General features: G+C 38.1%; 2 protein-coding genes across 2 annotated transcripts in view; one reads left to right on the top strand and one right to left on the bottom strand.

Moving 5' to 3' along the window:
- mspo (M-spondin) overlaps nt 1–18,657 on the top strand; it is a 119,509-nt gene that overhangs the window by 15,238 nt on the left and 85,614 nt on the right. The window lies entirely within an intron of this gene.
- LOC26531412 (cytochrome P450 CYP12A2) lies at nt 109–3,252 on the bottom strand. The gene is made up of 4 exons (XM_015174840.3): nt 2,958–3,252; nt 1,629–2,104; nt 916–1,348; nt 109–859 (listed from the first exon to the last, which is right to left on the bottom strand). The coding sequence occupies exons 1-4, from the start codon at nt 3,060–3,062 to the stop codon at nt 254–256; spliced, it is 1,620 nt and encodes a 539-aa protein (XP_015030326.1). The 5' UTR covers nt 3,063–3,252; the 3' UTR covers nt 109–253.

The following is an 18,657-nucleotide window of genomic DNA, read 5'->3' as shown; positions in this document are numbered from 1 at the left end:
TTAAACAGAATAAAGGCTTTCTATGAGTGAGTGTGTGCGAGGCTTATTAATTTGTAGCTGAATAGCAAAAAAAAAAAAAAAAAAAAACAGACACCGAATTTAATCAGCTTCTTAGCTAGAAACTAAATATATTTTATATTTGCGGGCCTATTAGAAAGATGAAGACTTTGAAGATTGTCGCAAATGTGCAATGCAATATATCTGTCTTCCGACAGATACAGGTTTATAAAAAAAGCAATACTGAATCTCAAACTCAGTCCTTTAAATCGATCAACTTGAACTGCAGCGGAATGCGTGGCGTGGATAGCTGATAGGCAATGAAGGGCTTGTCAGCCGGATGATGAAACTCTACTTGAAAGTTTCTAAGCAAACGAGCGACACCAACTTCCAGCTCCATTTCAGCAATGCGACGACCTATGCAGCTGCGTGAACCAAAGCCAAATGGCAAATAGGCAAAGGGATGACTGGACTTGGTGGCCATGGGACAGCCATTCGAGTCAATGGAGTCGTGTTGCTTTTCACGCAACCAACGCTCGGGTATGAACTGGTCCGGCTGCGAGAAATGCTGCTCATTGCGCCACAGATTCAAATGGACCATGGCAATTTCACTGCCCGGTGGCACTGTGTAACCGCTGAGCACCAGTTCCTGCCGCGTGCTGCGCACATTGGCCGAGGTCAGTGGATAAAAGCGCAGCGTCTCCTTAATGCAGGCACGCAAATAGGGCAAATTCTTCATGGACTCAACCGTAAGAGGCGTATCCTTTGCTGGCAAAATTCCAAGAATTTCTGTGCGTAGTTTTTGCTGTTTATCGGGATGCTGGGCGAGCGCCAGTAGTATAGCCGCAAAGGTGCTGGTTGTCTATAAATTAAAGAAATATTAGCTGAGTTCGTTTTTTAAGAAGCTGTTCCACGCACCGTATCGACACCGGCGAACATCATGTCCAGGGCCATAATAACCGCATATTTACGATTGATACCCAACAGTTTTTCCAGCACACTTTTCTCTGCATCGCTTTTCACCTCAGTCGATTTCTCAATGCGTTCCACCGCCTCCTGTACGTATTTGTCTGTTATCTCGAGTCCCTCGTCCAATACGCGGAGGGCCTCACGCAATTTGGGCGTCTTGAACTGACGCCAAAGTGAGGGCTTTATTTCCAAATCGACAGCCAGTTGAATGAAGCGTTGCAACAGCGTAAAGAATCGACGTCCTTCGGGATTGGTATCTTCTATAAGACCCAGTTGTCTATCCAGTGCAACACGGCCAATAGATTCCAGTGTCCAGGCGCTGATCTCATCTTTAAAATTAGCGGGCATCTCTAAAGTTTCAGGATCGCGTATGAGTTTTATGCTGCAACGAAAGTGTTTAGGCCATAAACGTTTCATGACTTCAAGCGGTAATCTATATATCGGTTTATCATTTATCGATTTATCGTTTATTGATCTATCTTTGGTCTACGTATCGATTCAGTGTCTCTTTATTTTTCGTTATTCTATATATTTCGATTTATTGTCTATCCACTTATCGTCTATCTATGTTTATACAGATTACTGATTTTATTTATATCGATCATCGATTTATTGGTTATCGATTTAAAGTCTACCGATTTTTCGTTTATTGTTTTACTTACCGCTTTATAAACTGTTGGTTAATGCTATCCAACGGACCCAAATACAATTTGACATTCTTGGGTTGTATTATAATTGGATTTACGGCCGAACGCATATTGGCCCAGGCCTTATCCTGCGACGTTACCAGACCCGACTCCACGCCAAAGTAATCAACACGATGCACATTGCGATGATAGTTTAGGAGTTCGAAGCCCTTGCGGTAGGGCCAAACACCTTCGTGACGAAACACCGTCTCGAAGTCATCGGGATTTTGTGTTAATATTAGCGGCGGCTTGCCGAACATGCCTTTTATCATGACAATGTTGCCGTCACCGTCCTGCAGCATGTCATTTGTTATATCATTGAGATCTGCACCTTTGTACTTGCCACCTGGCAGAAAGCCCAAAATCATGTTCAACATATTCACGCTCGGCATCTCCTTCAGCGGCTTTGCTGGCGCCGCTTTTGTGGGATTTGCTGCTGCGGAGTAGCGACGCTTTATAAAAATTAATAATTATATATTTATAACAAGATTAGATTAAAGTAGAAGAAACAATTGACTAACATACGCTTTTGCAATTGATCTATATTTCGTATTATTTATTATTCAAATACTTATATAACTGAGGGGATGATGATAAGATCTATGCTAAGTTAAGTCAAGATATCTTGAGAGGTTACCAAGAACTTAATGTTTGAATCATTGAATCATTTCTATGGCAGTTGAGTTATAAAATAATACGATCTGAACTCATAAAGTTGGCTTAAAACTGGTTCAAGCGCGATTTTCCTACTTTTTTGTTCTATGTTAACTGCACCTTGGACCAAACCCCATATATAAACCCAAACCAAACCATATCTTTGCAAATTAATCCGAACCAAAGTTCTATAACACTAATTTTCTATTATGATTGTATTATAATCAATTTCACAACTGTGACGAAACAAGTTGTTTTTGCCCAAAAGTGTATTAGGATTAGCATTTCTTAGTATTTTCTTTAATTTTCATTTAATTTTCACAAATAGTATTTTCTTAAAAAATAAACATACATATGTTTATATTTGTTTATTGACCTCCAATTTTTTGCATTCTCTACGTTTATATACACTTGTATGTATGTATGTATGTTGACATACATCTGCCCTGCTATCGCAAATTATATGTACATACAAATAACATATAAGCGCCAAACCGAAACAGATGAACATTTTTTGCATTCTTTCCTCAAGCGAACCGTCGATATACATATGTATGTACATATTTTTGTTTATATTTACAACCTTGTTACTTATCAGAAAATTGTTTCTATATTTATGAGCATTGCTGTGTCCAGCTGCAATATACACACCTGCTGCATTTGCTGCGTTACTGTTACAGAGCTGTTAAGTTTTGTGGTTGTTTTTAAACATTTAATAGCAGCATTGCTAGCAAATATTTTAAGCTGCGGCGTCATCGCGAGTGCTGTTTTGTTTGTGTTGCGTCTCGTTTGCACGCCTTGTTTGCTTCACTCGTGCTGTTCGTTTCACACGCGTTTCGTTTGTTGTTCTTGTTGTGTTGTGCTGCCCGCGTTGCGTGGCTTTGGCAATTAGGTTTTTTTTTTCGGCAACTCGCCGCGTTAGCTGCTCGCCGCACACTGAATTCGCTTAGCCGCTGACCCTGCCAAATATGTATCAAGCAAGAGCGCAGCGTCTGACGCAATTAGCGGCACATTTATTGAAACATATCGAGAGCGTTATTTGTTATCGCGCTCAGCTGTTTGCCGGCAAGTGCTTGCTTGTGCGAGAGTCCGCTAGCAAATCGTGTTTGTGTGTGTGGGACAAGGTACGATTAATCGTAACAACATGAACGGTTACCTAATATGCTAACGTTTTTACGTACCTCTCTCGCGATCATTCACACTCGAAAGCTATCCAATTTATACTCGCTATATCATTCGCTCAGTTGGAAATTGTTTGAACTTTGCATGCGTACATATGTAGATACATATTACATTAACACAATAACAAGACTAAGAAAAACATATAATTGTCTAGCTATACATTCTGTCTATTTATTTATTGATTTATATGAAAAGTTCTATAATATTATAGAAAAATTTCAGCTTATTTATTATCATATTTTATCACAGCCTCTATAAATAACGTTACAGTTGGTAGTGCATTATATTTTCCTACATATTGATATGTTTGTATATAGCCCGTAAAATTCACTTTAATTTGAGCTGTAAGTAAAAAGTTTCGCACTTGTCAACATTTTGCATTTTTAAAATAACAATTTCCCGGTCAGCAAACAAAATGTAGTTGCTGCTTCAAAATTATTTGCGCAACTGGAGCAAACAAATTATAACAAGAATGAATAATGTCAACGTAGGTGGGCGACTTGCAAATACCCTGTAAATGTGCGTCAATATGTAGTATCTAGATATGTTTGAAAATTGCTTTTATCTGGGCTGACTTAAGTTCAATGTGGACTTCTTTGAATAATTACCAAAAAATATAGGAACACAAAACAGATGTTGCTAATGTTAACGAAGTTCAAAGCTTCAACTTGTTGAGAATTACAACGCGTTTATTTGATAGGTATTGAAACAGAATGCTACTTCAATCGTTTTTAAAGTCATCTTGTTTATGGCAATTCAGGTTTTTGTTTATTTAAAATATAAATTAAGCATTATTATTATATTATATTATTATTATTATAAAATTATTTACATGTTTACTTCTGGGCAATGGTATTATGTATTTTTATTTTGATGCACTTCAAGAATTAACAGACATCAATTTATATATATCTATGTATTTAATTGCGTAATAAACACCAGTTATCTTTGCCCGTTACATACGTGATTTAAAATTGTGCACACCCCATTTGCCACTATCTACCAGTACAGGATATTAACTATGCTGCCCCACTTTGCAAGCGAGTTTCTCAAGAAACACAATTTTTCCCGCTGCCAACTGCTTGAACAAATACAAAATTTCAGCTTGGCTTTAAATCACTTTTGGTCCTTTTGTCATCTATATGATTTATATGTATTTATGGTAAATGGCATTTTAATAGACTCGAGAGCTAATTAAATTTGCATTTCAGCTGCGCAACGGGCTGCAGACAATAAAATTGCTCAAAATGTCGCCACGTGCGATATGTCAGCCACGTAACATATGAATAAATTATTTAACATTTCTGACAAGCCGCCAAAAAAAAAAAAGAAAAAAAATAAATAAAAAATGGGAAACTACAAGCAAAGTTGCCAAAAACTTTGCGCATTAGCCAAAAATGGCGGCCTGAACTTTGTCGTTGGCGGCAAATGTAATTTATCAGGGCGGAAATAAGTAAATCAAAAACAATTTTAAGCACGTTCTCTTTGGGGGCGGGCCAGGAGCTGCCACTGCTGCTGCCATCATTAGCAGCATGGCTATGGAACCAAGGGTGGGAGGCGGGTGGGGTTGCACAACTGTCAGGATATGCGAAAAGGAGCAGAATCAGGCGGCAGCTTTAACTTAATTAGCTCGTCTAAGCCAACTAGAAATGGGCTGGCATTGTCTGCAAAAGTCACGCAGTGTTCACAGCATACCAAAGCCCGATGGCCTCTCTGGCAAACTTGGCTAAAAGTTCAACAAACACACACACACACACACACACTCACACACAAACACACTCAGTCACACCAACACACACACAAAGCTAATGAAATTTTGAAAATTTTCCAACACGCAGCCGACGAACCTCAAAAGCAATTAATCACCTGCATTAAAGCGCGTTAGGTGCCGACATCTGAAACTCAGCTCTCACTCTGTATGTGTGCTGTGCTGGTGTGTGTGCCGTGTTGGTGTGTGTGTGTGTGTGTGTGTGTGTGCGTAATGATGTTTGCTGAAGGACTTGCCACCCTCGGTGAGTGGCCTGACAAAACTGAAATCCGCATCGCCTTCGCCTCCGCTTTTCTACCCGTTTCCTTTTAGCCCACAAAAAAAAGTTGAGTGCTTTGTGTTATTGTTTGCTCAGCAGCCAATTGTGTTTGCTTTTTGGTAGTTAATCCTATTAATTAGCCAACTGTGTGAGTGCCAGCAACAAAATACTTGCGTATAATGCCGCCCCCCGCCCCTCTTCCACCAAAAAAAAAGTATATATCTAAAAAAGAAATCATCACGGGATTTCGGTTCGGTTTTCGTTCAGCTCATCAAATTGATTAGCAGGCCGCTCGGATCAATGTTGAAAGCAAAAACTTTTCTTGACAAGCGCAGAAAACTGTTAACAAAATATTCTAAAAATTAACAAAAGTTGCCTTAAAGCTTAGTCGTTGGCATTTTAAGCTAGACTTTAAATAAATTATTGCAAATGAAGGCTTAACAAAATAAAGATTATGGCATGCAACTAGTCTTTGGCACATCAACATCAACATCAACGTCAGCGGCGACGAGAAGTAAAAGGCGAACGTCTCAGGCAAAAATGAGGCACCCAAAAAAAAAATCAACAACATAATTGCGTTTAATGTTTATTAACTTGCCCATCAAAGGCACTCACGCACACGGCAAAGGCGCAAGAGTAGAGGCAGCCTGCTGGCAGGAGCAGCCAGGATGGTACCTTGCCTTACATGTTATAACAAAATCCAATTAGCATTTTCTTTTCCCCTTCTGTGGCTGCCTCAGCTGCTGCTGCTGCTGCTGCTGCTGCTCCATTTCACAGTTTTCCATTTTGTTTGATAAACGCGCGAGCATTTCAAATTAAATTACACGCAACTAATTTGTTTTTGTGATTTTACACGCCAAGCATGTGTGTGTGTCATTATGCGCCCGAATTGCACAACACATGAATGCGTCTTTGTGTGTGTTTCTTGTGTGTGTAAATAACATTGCCGCCTGTTAAATCAACAGCTAACCACAGGACCAAAGTGACTGAGCAAGCGTTGAATTTTTAATATTTGCACTTTCCAGTAAAGGATAAAAGAAGCTTTAGAAAAATAAAAATTTTAGATATACATCTCATGTTGGCTTTCTGTTTGCCCGGCAACAAAACAACAATTGTGACAAGAAATTGCATTAAAATACAAAACAACATTGTGTTGCTTGGCTGCTTAGAAAGTCATGAAACTTGTCACAAATAACAAACTCAGAGGCAGCTAAGTAAAAAACGATTCAAGGCAGGCTCAAAACTGAGCTACCTATTTTTATACTGGATTATCATTGGTTTAAATCGGACTAAAAAGAGTTAAGGCTTAAAATTGACTTGCAACCTTATAATCATAATTTCATTTAAATATATTTTAAATAAGAATATATTGTAAATGCTATTGTCAATAATAACTAGATTGTTGCCTGGTTTCATGTGCCAACTGATTTTCAAATAATTGTTTACATATTTACAAAAGACAAAACTAAAATGTAATTTATGCAAAGCGAATGCCAAGCGAATTGGAATGAATAAATGTAATCTTCCGTTGCATTTGCTAGCCACAAGCTGTCAACTCTTTCAGTTCTCTTGGTTTTATTTTTACTTTTTTTTTTGAATGTGCTTTGAGCGGAGACATTTAACAGAATTAGCATTAAATGTGCATAAATAATGTCAAATTACGGCAAATAATTACAACTGTCAGCTTATATATGTGTGTATGTATTTCTTTTCGGTCGCCCGAGCAGGGACTCGACTGCTGATGATGACTTAGCTGGGAAATGCTATACTCTGATAATTATGGCATGCAAAACTGTGCCGTTAGTGTGCACAAAACGCTGGCCAAACACTCTGTAACCCAATATAAATGCCATTTATCATGGTGCGTAGAGCGTGGAGCGTGGTGCGTGGTTCGTGTTAGCCGCAAGCTTTGCCTAGGGGCCACTGCCAGTGGCAGTGGGCGTGGCGCTGAGCGAGTCTATGTGGTGACTGTTGCTAATAAATTATAGTCCTGAGCTGGCGGTCTGGACATGTGCCGCACATGGAGAGCGGCAGAAGGGGTTTGGGGCACCAAGGACTAGTCGTTGCCTGTCGTTGACAGTTTTAAATTACAAACGTTGGCATTTGGTTTCGCTTTGGTTCATCTGGTTTGGTCTTTGCCTGGCTAATTAAGCCAAACATTTGGCAATTGCAACTGTGTCCTTGTCATAACTTTGGCTGCTTATTAGCTTTTTAATTGGCTCGGCTTTGGGGCCCAAAAAATGTAACGACAACCTTTGACCCCCCATACGCGCCCAAAATACGACCACAACAAATGGCGCATCAAAATCAAATTTGTTATTTATTGAGTGTCGTCTCTTAAAGCCCAAAGCCGACCCTCTGACACATTTATTTATTTATTCGCACACCAAGTGTGTCCCGTCCCCGTCCCCATCCCCGTCCCAGTTTCTGCCTTAACCTGGTCTCATTTTTCACAGCTCGTCCATTGAATTGCGCCAATTATGCGTTGACAGCCTCAAGCTAGTACAAGGCCTGGGCAGGATTGGCCGTTTTTTTTTTTTTTGGCGGCTCTCTAAGTGGAAGAACATGTGCGCACACAATTGGCCCATTTTATGTGGGGTTGGCAGCAGGCTTTCTTTTCTTTCTTTCTTTCTGTTCTTGTTGTTGTGCGCGGCAGGCTGCCAGCTTCTACTTACTATAATCTGTGGCAATTGGAGAGGTCCATAATGACATTGGTTTGTTTGCCAAATATTTTACCTAAACGGGGACATGATGTTGCTCAAGTGTAGGCCGATAAAGAACTTCAATAAAGCTGTGAAAATATAAAAGAAATAAAGAAATAATAGAAAGGGATCTTATATTCTATCAGTTCAATATGTTCGAGAACATGTTGGACACTTTTAAGACGACTTCAATTTTGAGAAAATTCGAATTTTCTAAAAAAGAAAATATATTTAAAGTATTTTTGCATGTTTAAATATTTCAAGCAATTCGAAAATAATAATTACTATTATTATTATACCTCATTAAATTGGACAATAATAATTTATGAAATTTAAAGACTATTTTTTTGACATTTTCCATTTATGTCGCGATTTAGAACACTTAACTTCATGCACAGTGTTCTTACAACTAGCTAAAATACTTCATGATATTGGACAACAATAATTATTGAAATTAACACTGAATGTCGTAAGTCTGAAAAATATCAAATTAAGCTTTCAATAACGTCTGCTTCTCTTTCGTAAACAATATATCCCAACCAACAAAGCCTGTGACTTTTATGAAAAGAATAACAGCTTATTATGGACATGTGTTATCTATTCAAAATTTTATACTAAATGCGGAAAATAAAAATATATTTAAAACAGACAGGCGCCCGTGGTGCATCTTTGATGAAGTAATACAAGACGGAAACTTGAACAACCAAGTGAAGCAATTCCTTTTTAAATTTCAATAATGTGTTGTATTTTCTTTTCATTGTGACAGGATGACTTAACTTTAAATCCTTTGCTAGCAATGAATCTGAAATAAATCAAACAGAAAGAAATATATATATATATGTATATAGGAAAGAGTTTTGCAATATTTTTGACAGGGTTGCCAACTGAGCTGTCTTTATGCACTGTTCGACTGGGAACGAGTGTGGCAACATGCATTTGTAACGCTGTGCGGCATGTCAAGGTTCTTAAATCTGAAACTCGAACCCAAACCCGTTGCCGGGTTGCTGACAAAACAGTTCACAAGTGCAACAACAGATAAAATGTATTTTTATGCAATTTGTTTTTGTGCTGTGTCGTTGTGAAAAATAGAAGAAGAAACATCTTGTACGCTTTTCATTTGGCCTCGCATTGTTTCACTCTGTGTGCATGCATGTTATTGTATTTGTATTTGTATTTATTTAGTTTTTTCTATATTTTGTCATCTTTTATTTTGCTGTCCGCAATTGTGTCATGCACTTCAATATGCACGTCCATTGTTTGCGCAGGGCCAATGCCGTGAGCCTCTGTGTTGGATGAGTTTGGGGGCTTGAGCTTGGGTGTGCCCTGCGGACTCCCAGAGTGCCGCACTCGTATTCGCACTCAACGCATTTGAGCACCATCAGAATTGTCGCTTTGATGTTGCATCAACCAACTCTGGGGCTGGGTCCAACTGGGTTAATGGCACAAATGTTATGCAGGCTCCCGTTGCCCCTGCCACGGCCCGCCTCAATCAAATTTTACACAAAGGCTGAAAGTATGTGCACTTTGTTAGGGTATTGCCATATGCCATAGAACACCACCTTCAAACTTATTTTCAAATACGTTTTTCTTGTTTTTGCAAAACATGACAACATATACTATATTAAATTACATGTTCTGTGAGGCGCAACAGGAGACAACAGTTTACAGGCGGGGTAAACATGCCAGGAGCCAGCTAGGTGCGTGTCTTGTCATATATAAAATTAAACAGCATCAGGCAAAACAATTTAAGTAGCTGCCAAATACTAGGAAAAAACCTTGACATAATTTGACAGAGGTCTCAAGTCGCTATATGAATACCCTTTCATTATTTAAGTATTTATCTTTAAACTTAAATAATACATAAAAAAACGTTTCTGTTTGTTTACCAAATTATTGCATTCTTGGGAATTTATTCTTAGGAATTTATTTCTTCCGTTTATCAGACATACTTTTCCATATTAATATTATATATAATTTTCCTTTCTTTTTATCTTTCCTGGAACTTTGCAACACAAGCTTTCCAGAAATAAGATAAGCAAAATATTTGCCTTTGCTTCGTTTCCTATTAGATACCCTAACTTCTTTTCAAATGTCACAAACTATGCAGCATTGGCTTTTGTACTCCGTGTCTAACCTATAAAAGAGCAATGTATGAGCCCCAGGAAAATGGAAGTAAAAACAAGCTCAGATTGACAGTTAATAAAGCGGCGACAAGTTGCCAGCTGGGTGGTTGCCACCGGGTGGCTTAAAAGAAACGTGGCAACTGTGGCGTTGACAACTTGACCCAATGTGTGCGACAAACGGCGCCCCTCAACTTCCGCCTCTGTCATCCCATTATGACCAACGAAAAGTTTCGGCGCGTTCGCTGTAAGGCGGACGAGAAATTTGTAATAAAGCAAAAATTTTTAGCTTCAAATTTCACAAGCTGTCAAAATATTGAATTTCAAGGCGCCGCGCCTTCGCTTTGATTGGGGCTTTGACTCTGGGCTGGTGGGCGTGGCCCCTCAGTGGAATCGCTTTCAATGTTGGCAAACGTTTTAAGTCCTCAAGCAGGGCAAAAGGAACTGCATAAATTAAATGCACATTTGTCAACAACAGGCAAACCAAAAGGAAGCAATTAAAACAAACAATTCCACTCGTGTATGCTTGCCTCATGCCACGTGCCGCATGACTCATGTAGCACGCAATGGCTGACATTGAGAACTTAATTTGTGGGCAGATTCAGGTATTTGTTAGGGGTTTAACAATTTATGTGGAACTCTTCATAAGGTAATTAAAACTAGACATGTGGGAGTTTCTTGCCTCGAGAGGGTTAATTTCTTATTCGTGCGAGTGAATTTGTCCACTTTTTGCTAGTCCATATAATTAAATGTGTCAACAGTGCTTATTATTTAAACGTTTACGATGTTATTCAAGGCGGCAAAAACATGGAACTTTATTTTTATAATCAAGCCAAACTTAAACCGTGCTGTAAAAGAACAAAGAAAAACCAAATCCAAACCTAAATCAAATAATATTATATACATTTTCTGTGAACCGCAAATGCTAGAGACTTGAGATTTGTAAAATATATTCTCTTTTAAAATATTTCACTATTTGCTGTTCAAATTGTAAAAATACATTCTTGGCGGAAAAAAGCTTGCGATTCGGTATGCAACAACTTTTATTGGATTGGGATTGGAAGAACGCCTTAATTAACTTCGGTGTTTAGACTCCGATCCCTATAAAATTCTGGGTACAAATGCACTTTCATTGGGAGAAGGCTGGAATGTTTGAATCTGACAGTTGACGCTTAGATCAGGGTATTAACTTGTCGCATAGATCATTTTTACTAATTTAAAATATGCTACTAATGCATGTCGTAAGAACCGAAAGCATAAATTCTTATGCAGCTTTTTATCATATTTAAGCTGAAGAACACAAAAACCCTTTGGATAGCTGCTATAATTATGCTTAGAATTTAATATACATAAATATTTATTTAAGTTTTTCAAAAAGTACTTCGCTCGATGGCAAAAACATGGCTTCTAAATTTGAATTAATTGCAAAGATTTTGTTTATATTTATATTGTGCAAAATCCAATTAAGTTTTAATTATTTCTAAGCTGTAAGTTATGTTTTCCGCTACCTTGAGTTTCTTGAGAAATTTCCCTAAATGCATATTTAATGAATTGCCTTTTATTTTTAGATAAACAATAAGAAAATTGGCTGTGTAAAAACTGCCCGCTAATGAGTTTCCAGTTAAACCAATTTCATTTCAAATGACCAAAGCATGTGACACACAAATATATTTATTTTTGAACCTGACCAAAATGAGGGCGGGTGCCAGAAGCTAACAATCGATAAGAGTACACTATGTGGGAGAACTTGGGTTGGGTAGAGAAGGGAGTGGAGGGATTGGAGAGATTGGAGGGATTGTGGGGATTGGCGGAGCAACAACAGTTTTCACGCACTTTTCAATAGCTACAACAGCCAATTGAAAGCATTTTCCTTTTTATGAATTCAGTTGACATTTTCTGCAACAGTTTTCGCAACACTGGAACTGGCTTAGAGCTGGCGATAAGCGAGAACCCATATCAAAAGCATTACTGGGGGAGCCAGAGACCCAGAGAGCTGGCTGACTGCACATTACACCATAATTTTCAATAAATAGTTTTTGGCCAAATCATTTGCTGCGTGCTGCGAACTTTGTAGCTGGGCACAAAATGTGGCACCGCCTGTGCCTGATGCCCCAAACGTGACTCTGTGCGCACACGAGGCGCTTAACGCTGCTGCACAAAATATCATTTCTGTTTATACCCTGCACGCGGTGTAATTGTGTAAAAAGGGTATAAAGTTTTGCTGTAAATGCATGTAACGACCCCATTAAGTGTATGTATGCCCGATTACGGCGACGAGTCGACAACATCTATGTCTTGTGATCGCGTCAATCTGGGCAGCTACAAAAGCTGTCGAGTTGTAATGTATATTTCGCTACGGTGAACGTCAATTTTCATTTGATCGATAAATATCGATTTTCTGACTTATTTTCTTTTTTAATATCTAGAAGACGAACCAACCTATGTATATGTCATATGACCCCATATGTCATAGGTAGATTTCCAATTTCTATAATATCTATATATATCGTTTGGAGATTTCGTTTTTTAAGCATTACTTAAGTATTATAAGATGTAGATAGATATACAGTTAAAATGTATATTACACTAAGTCATATATAGAATGTGATCGATGAATATCGATCTGGAAATGAAGATCGGACTCAAACCACCGAAAATAAGGAAGAATGTGTTTTCCAGTCATTATGTGTATGTATGCTGGTATTTTTTTATGTATATATCTTCTAGTCGTACACTCCCGACTTGGCTTGTCCTAATTTTTTTTTTTTGTTCGCTGCAAAAAGTCAACAACAATAAACGAAATGACAGCCGCCTTTGTGGAGCAACTGTGGCAGCTCTCATTTCTGCCCCACTTGTCACTGGCAGTTGCGAACGTTTTATTTTTAGCCAAAAAATGTTCGGAACGGAATATCAATACAGTTACAGTTACCAGCAAGGGGCTATCCAACTTATAGTAGTGTTCCAGGGCAGATGGGCAACTTGTACAGAAGCTCTGGCAATTAGCCTGCCAGGGCAATTAAAATGCTAAAAATTGCCGCTGACAGGCAAAGGCAACTGCGGCACGAAACATGCGCCAGGTAACTGGCTGCCAGCACAAAAAGTCGCGGCAGTCTCGACTCTCTAGTCTCGAGAAATCTCCCTCTCCAGCTCCAGCTCTGCGCTCCATTTAGCCGCCCCACATAATTCCAAGAAATTTCCTATAATCCATTGCACGGCATCTTAGCCCTCTCCTGCCGCCAACAACTCTTACAGCAGTCGCTATCTAAAAATAAAATTCAAAAAAATTTTAAGAAAATGGAATATATGAGAAAAGAAAGTGCACGGCTGTGAGTTACCCAGTATATTAATATTTGATGCAGCAAAATGCGAAAATGTGAACACAGGAAGTTGTTATGCTTGGTAGGTAAATACCCTGGAAATTAATCTGAACGGTATGTTCGTAAGGTTTGTGGAAGTCCTGTAACCAAGACTTAAGCTCTGTGAGCATGCCCGACTTTCAAATAACCTGTGTATTAAATTTGGAAATAGCTTGTTGAATAGGCAGCTGTAAATACAAAACAGCAAATGGAGCTCTAAAAGAGATACCTTATCAGATACCCTAGAAATAGATTTAGCTGCTAAACTTTTATTTTATGGCAATTCTCTTTAATTAGACCTTAATAACCAGAAAATGATCCGTCTGTTACATAGTTTTGGATAGTTCAAGCATAACCAATCACAATGTTTTTTTAATCCCAGGGTATGGCGATTAATTTCTAAGCAAGCGCCTTGTGCTGATTTCTTATTGCATATTTCAGCAAAAAAAAAAAATGTGTCATTAAATTTGTTTGCAGTTCTTGTTCATCTACAACATCTTTCTGTTGGCTGGAAAAATAAATTAAGCAGCTACGAAAAATCACAAATATTTAATAAGTAGCTCCAGCTACAGATTAAGCACAAATATTTTCGAATCGTTCTGGGGCTAGAAGGGGCAAGAAGTGACACTCAAATATTTAATATTAAATTCGCCAAGTAAAATTTTAGCGCAGACGTTGTGCTTTATTAAAGTACAGTGAAGACTCTGACAATAAATGATATTGAACTCCCAGTTGGTACAAAAAGTTTATAACATATAAAATGTTTTCAATTCAAAATGTGAATATAATTTGAAAAATCTTTGCATGACTTGCCAGCTTATATCAAGGCTTAAACTTGTTGCGAATGTTAACACTTTTCATTTGTTAAATTTAATTATTTATTGTTATACAATTTTTTTAATTTTTATTTTTTTAGCTTTTGCATTCGCTACACGAACATGCTACCAAAATTTAATTTATTAGATGTACTTTCCTGAACCCTTTGACCGCCCATCCCGCCACATTTTCTGCTGTGACTGCTTCTGTTGTAGCTCACGATTGCCTGCAGCTCTTTAATTACTTAAGCTTTTAGCCAACTGGACGAGTTTTCACTGTGCCACAAGCACATTTCAAGCATTGCCAAGAGCGTACAAGAGTCGCTTCCGTGCACCACGACACCATACCACCGCCCGCCTACTTCCCCGACCAAGCAGACGCCCGGACGCCCACTCATGAAAATAAAAACGACAACTCATTTAGTTCCATAGAATCATGCCTTAGTTGACGTGAATCACTCACTCAGACACTCGAGATGCTAGCAGGAGGCAAGGCAGGGCAGGGAGTGGGTGCTGTGGGTTGGAAAACTATTTTCGCATCTGAGTCGGAGGCCTATTAGCTCTGACCGAGATGATCCCAAGTAGCGCGCAGCGTTGGAAAATTTAGCTCTCAAGCTGTCAACTGGGCGTCTAGTAGGCGAACGAGGGTCTGTTCAAGATGACAACAACACGATGCGTGGAAAGTGCGCGGAAAAACGAAAACTTAAAAGGGAAAACGAAAATGAAAATGCAAACTTTTGAATTGCTCATTAGACACGCTAAATTTGGGGTGCACGCACACACGCACAATACACATGTCTGTTGCGAATGAAATATTGTGTCTGAGCTGGCGATGGTCGAAATGTATGCCTAGATTTTCACGCGTGACACGAAGACACATAACTCCAAAAATGTGTTCCCACTTGATAGAGAACCTTTAATCTATCGATATATATCGATATTTTTCTTCTTATAAAGTAGCGTGCAGTGTTGTAAACTGCTGAGTAAGTCCCTTGAAGGGCAGCAAAGGATCTCAAAGCCTTTTATATTATTCTGTTAGGCTGTTAAGTGCTATAAAAATTCATTTAGGGTTCTACAATGCCAAGTTGCTGTGTTGCATTGCGTCATACGATTGTGTAGGCTTCTTTAGTTTTCATCAATTTATGGTTTAGTTTTCTTCGCATCGTGAGAAAGATTAACGACACGCGACCTTCTCTAGCCCATGCCTAGGCACAGTAAAAACTTTCTTTAAGTTTTATGCGCCACTGGCAAAAAAGAAGAAACTACATCATTTGACAGACCAATACAAAGAGCTGCTAGGCTGTCTGGCAGGCGGGTGTTTGGGGGCATTTGTAGGTTAGCTTGTTTAATGTCATGTGCTGAGTGCCCCCACTTTTGACTGACTTAATGAGGCTGAGCAGTATATGAAGTGTTTGTTTACTCGCACGAAAAGTGCCGCCCCGACAATGTCAAGGCGCCCCAGAAGCTGTGGCATCAGTGTAGGTCCATTCCTGAGCGAAAGATGAGCAATGAACCCGATGGCAAAAACTAAATTCATAATGAAAACTATTTATGCAAGTTGAGCGAAATGCGGTTTGCCACTGAGCTGTTGGATAAATTCTGTTTGCCATTTTAATTTATTTGCCATGTGAAATTTGCGCGAAATGTGTACTTTGAGGTGCTAGACACCCCATTAAAAGTGGCAGACAAATATATAAATTAGTTTTGTTGGGCTCTCAGGCTTTATCGTGGACAAACGCCAATGGCGCCTTCTATGCTTGTCTCCACAAAATATATATATTTTCTTAATCAGGAGCCGAGTCGATGTAGCCATATTCCTTGTCCCATATCTGCCTGCCCGTTTGATTCTCAATATGTCCGTTCTCAGAGATTGTAAGAACAAGCTATTTTAAACTTTTTAATGTATGCTTCAAAAATAAAAAATATCCTTCATATAATTGATAATTCCATAAAATCGATTAGGAATCGATAAAGATAACCTGTCTTAAGGCTTAGCTCGTAGCCCTTAAGAGTTAGAGACAGGCTTGTTTGTAGGTCTTATTGTAACTTACGCTGGATTTAGAATATAAATTAAGAAAACTTAAGTAAAGTAGAACAAAAGTGTTTCACTATATTCTTAATCAACTAAGCCCTAAAACTGTTTTATTTGAATTTTTCTGTCATTGATCGCGGTAATATTTATGGTGAAAATTTCATAAAGGCCGGCCTATAATAGCCAAATTTAAGCAAGAATGTTCGCCGCTGAGCGTAGGGTATCTCCTGGTCGTGCCATCATTCTCACCACAGCTTGCCACACAAATTTGGCAAAATAAGCCCTGAGACAAGAGCTTAGCTTTTAATCTGATTTATTTTGTTTATAATTATGCGTGCTTTTAGAAGGCAAAAATCAAACTGTTTGGGAACTAAATTATAATTTATAATGTACTTAATTTAATACATTTCGCCATCTCAAAAGGCAGCTAATTGCTTGATTAAATAAATTTAAAATAAGAAAATAAATTTAAATTAATTAGAAACGTGTAGATATAAGCATGAAAATAATTGATTAAGTTTTATTATAAAATGTCGATATATTATCGGCCAAATATTTAGTTTAGTTTACAGCAAGTCCAATTTCTAGAGCCATGTGTGCTCCACATTTTCATAGTACACACCCACACACCAACAACTATATAGCATGTAAGGTGTGTGGTCGTGAGTTAATTAAAAATTCGTTTGCCACTTGTCGAATGTCTCGTGTCCGTCTGCTAAATGTGACTTAATCCAGTGCAACGTCAAAAATTTGTCAGTTTTGAAAGGCTTAGCGCATAATTAATGTTATTTAAAGTTTTAAGTAAATATACAGCGAATATACACACAGATATATATGCAATACGGACAGAATATGTGTGTTTGGTCATAAACTTTCTAAATATGCTGTCGTTCCTATGCCCTGTAAAGTATGTGTTGAAGCAGGGCATATTGTGCTCTGTGTGTGGGTATGTAAACACAGGGGTTGGCTAGAGAGAAACTATATAAAAGTAGTTGAATTCGGTGCTATATTTAATATATTATATTATTATTATTAACAAGCTTACTCTTCTTGTTCACGAGCCGATATTAACTGAAGATTTTGGTTCGGCAGATGTGATGTATTTTGTTTCAATATATATATATATATATATATATTTATCTGCAAACATATTTCCGCTTTGCTTACAGGGTATATTATAGTCTGGCAGCATCCCTCGCTTTAGTTGCCTGTTGTTTTATGCTGTTTGTCTTGTTGGCTGTCAGAAATGTTATTCTTTGTGGATCTTTATGGGTCGTCGTCGTGGGGCATTCTGTGTGTGTTCTGTTCTGTTCCGTTCCGTTTCGTTTCTAACAAAAAACAAGCATAAATATATAAATACACAAATCTATGCATAACTGTGCGCGATTATGTGTATTTCAGCAAATAAATCTAAAATTTATTTATTCGTTTTTTATGTTCTCATGCTGATGACGCAACATTCCCCTGCCCTCTGGCGACAAACACAAGCGCCTTGATCTATTTTATGATAATTTGATTTAAAATAAAACATAATTAATTCAACTGCTGTCTCCCTCTCTCTCTATCTCTCGCTGTCTGTCTCTTTGATTTCATTAACTGCCATCAAAATCATCGGAAATCAATTAAAAATTATTTATGCACGCGTAAAGGATTTGCTCTTGTTGTTGCTGTTGTTGTTACCATTGTTGTTGTTGTTGTTGTTGTTGTAGTCATGTTGTCCATTGGCTGCTCAATTGGTTGACCGCAAATTGCATAATTTCAATTAGATTGAAGCGGGCGGAAAATGTTGTTACTGCGAAATTCAGGAAATGGGCGGAAAAACGCATTTTCTATTATGTTCGATAATTACGCGGCGGCTGAAATTTAACAATCGACAAATGCGATTTGCTGTGTCATCATTTTAATTCAATTAATTATAACGCGCCAATATATCCATAACCTCAGCGGCATTTAATACAAGGACTCTGACAAAGCGATGCACTTTTTCCATAATCTGTAAGTCAGTAAAGAGAATGTCAGTCCTTTTTCAGTTTATATCATATATTTGTTTAACTCGGATTACAAATACTCTTTTTTTAATATACTAAAAATAACGATTATTAATTTTTAAAATAACA

Source organism: Drosophila virilis, chromosome 5, assembly GCF_030788295.1.
Source record: "Drosophila virilis strain 15010-1051.87 chromosome 5, Dvir_AGI_RSII-ME, whole genome shotgun sequence".
Lineage (NCBI taxonomy): Eukaryota > Metazoa > Arthropoda > Insecta > Diptera > Drosophilidae > Drosophila > Drosophila virilis.
This window is presented reverse-complemented; position numbering and strand designations above follow the sequence as displayed.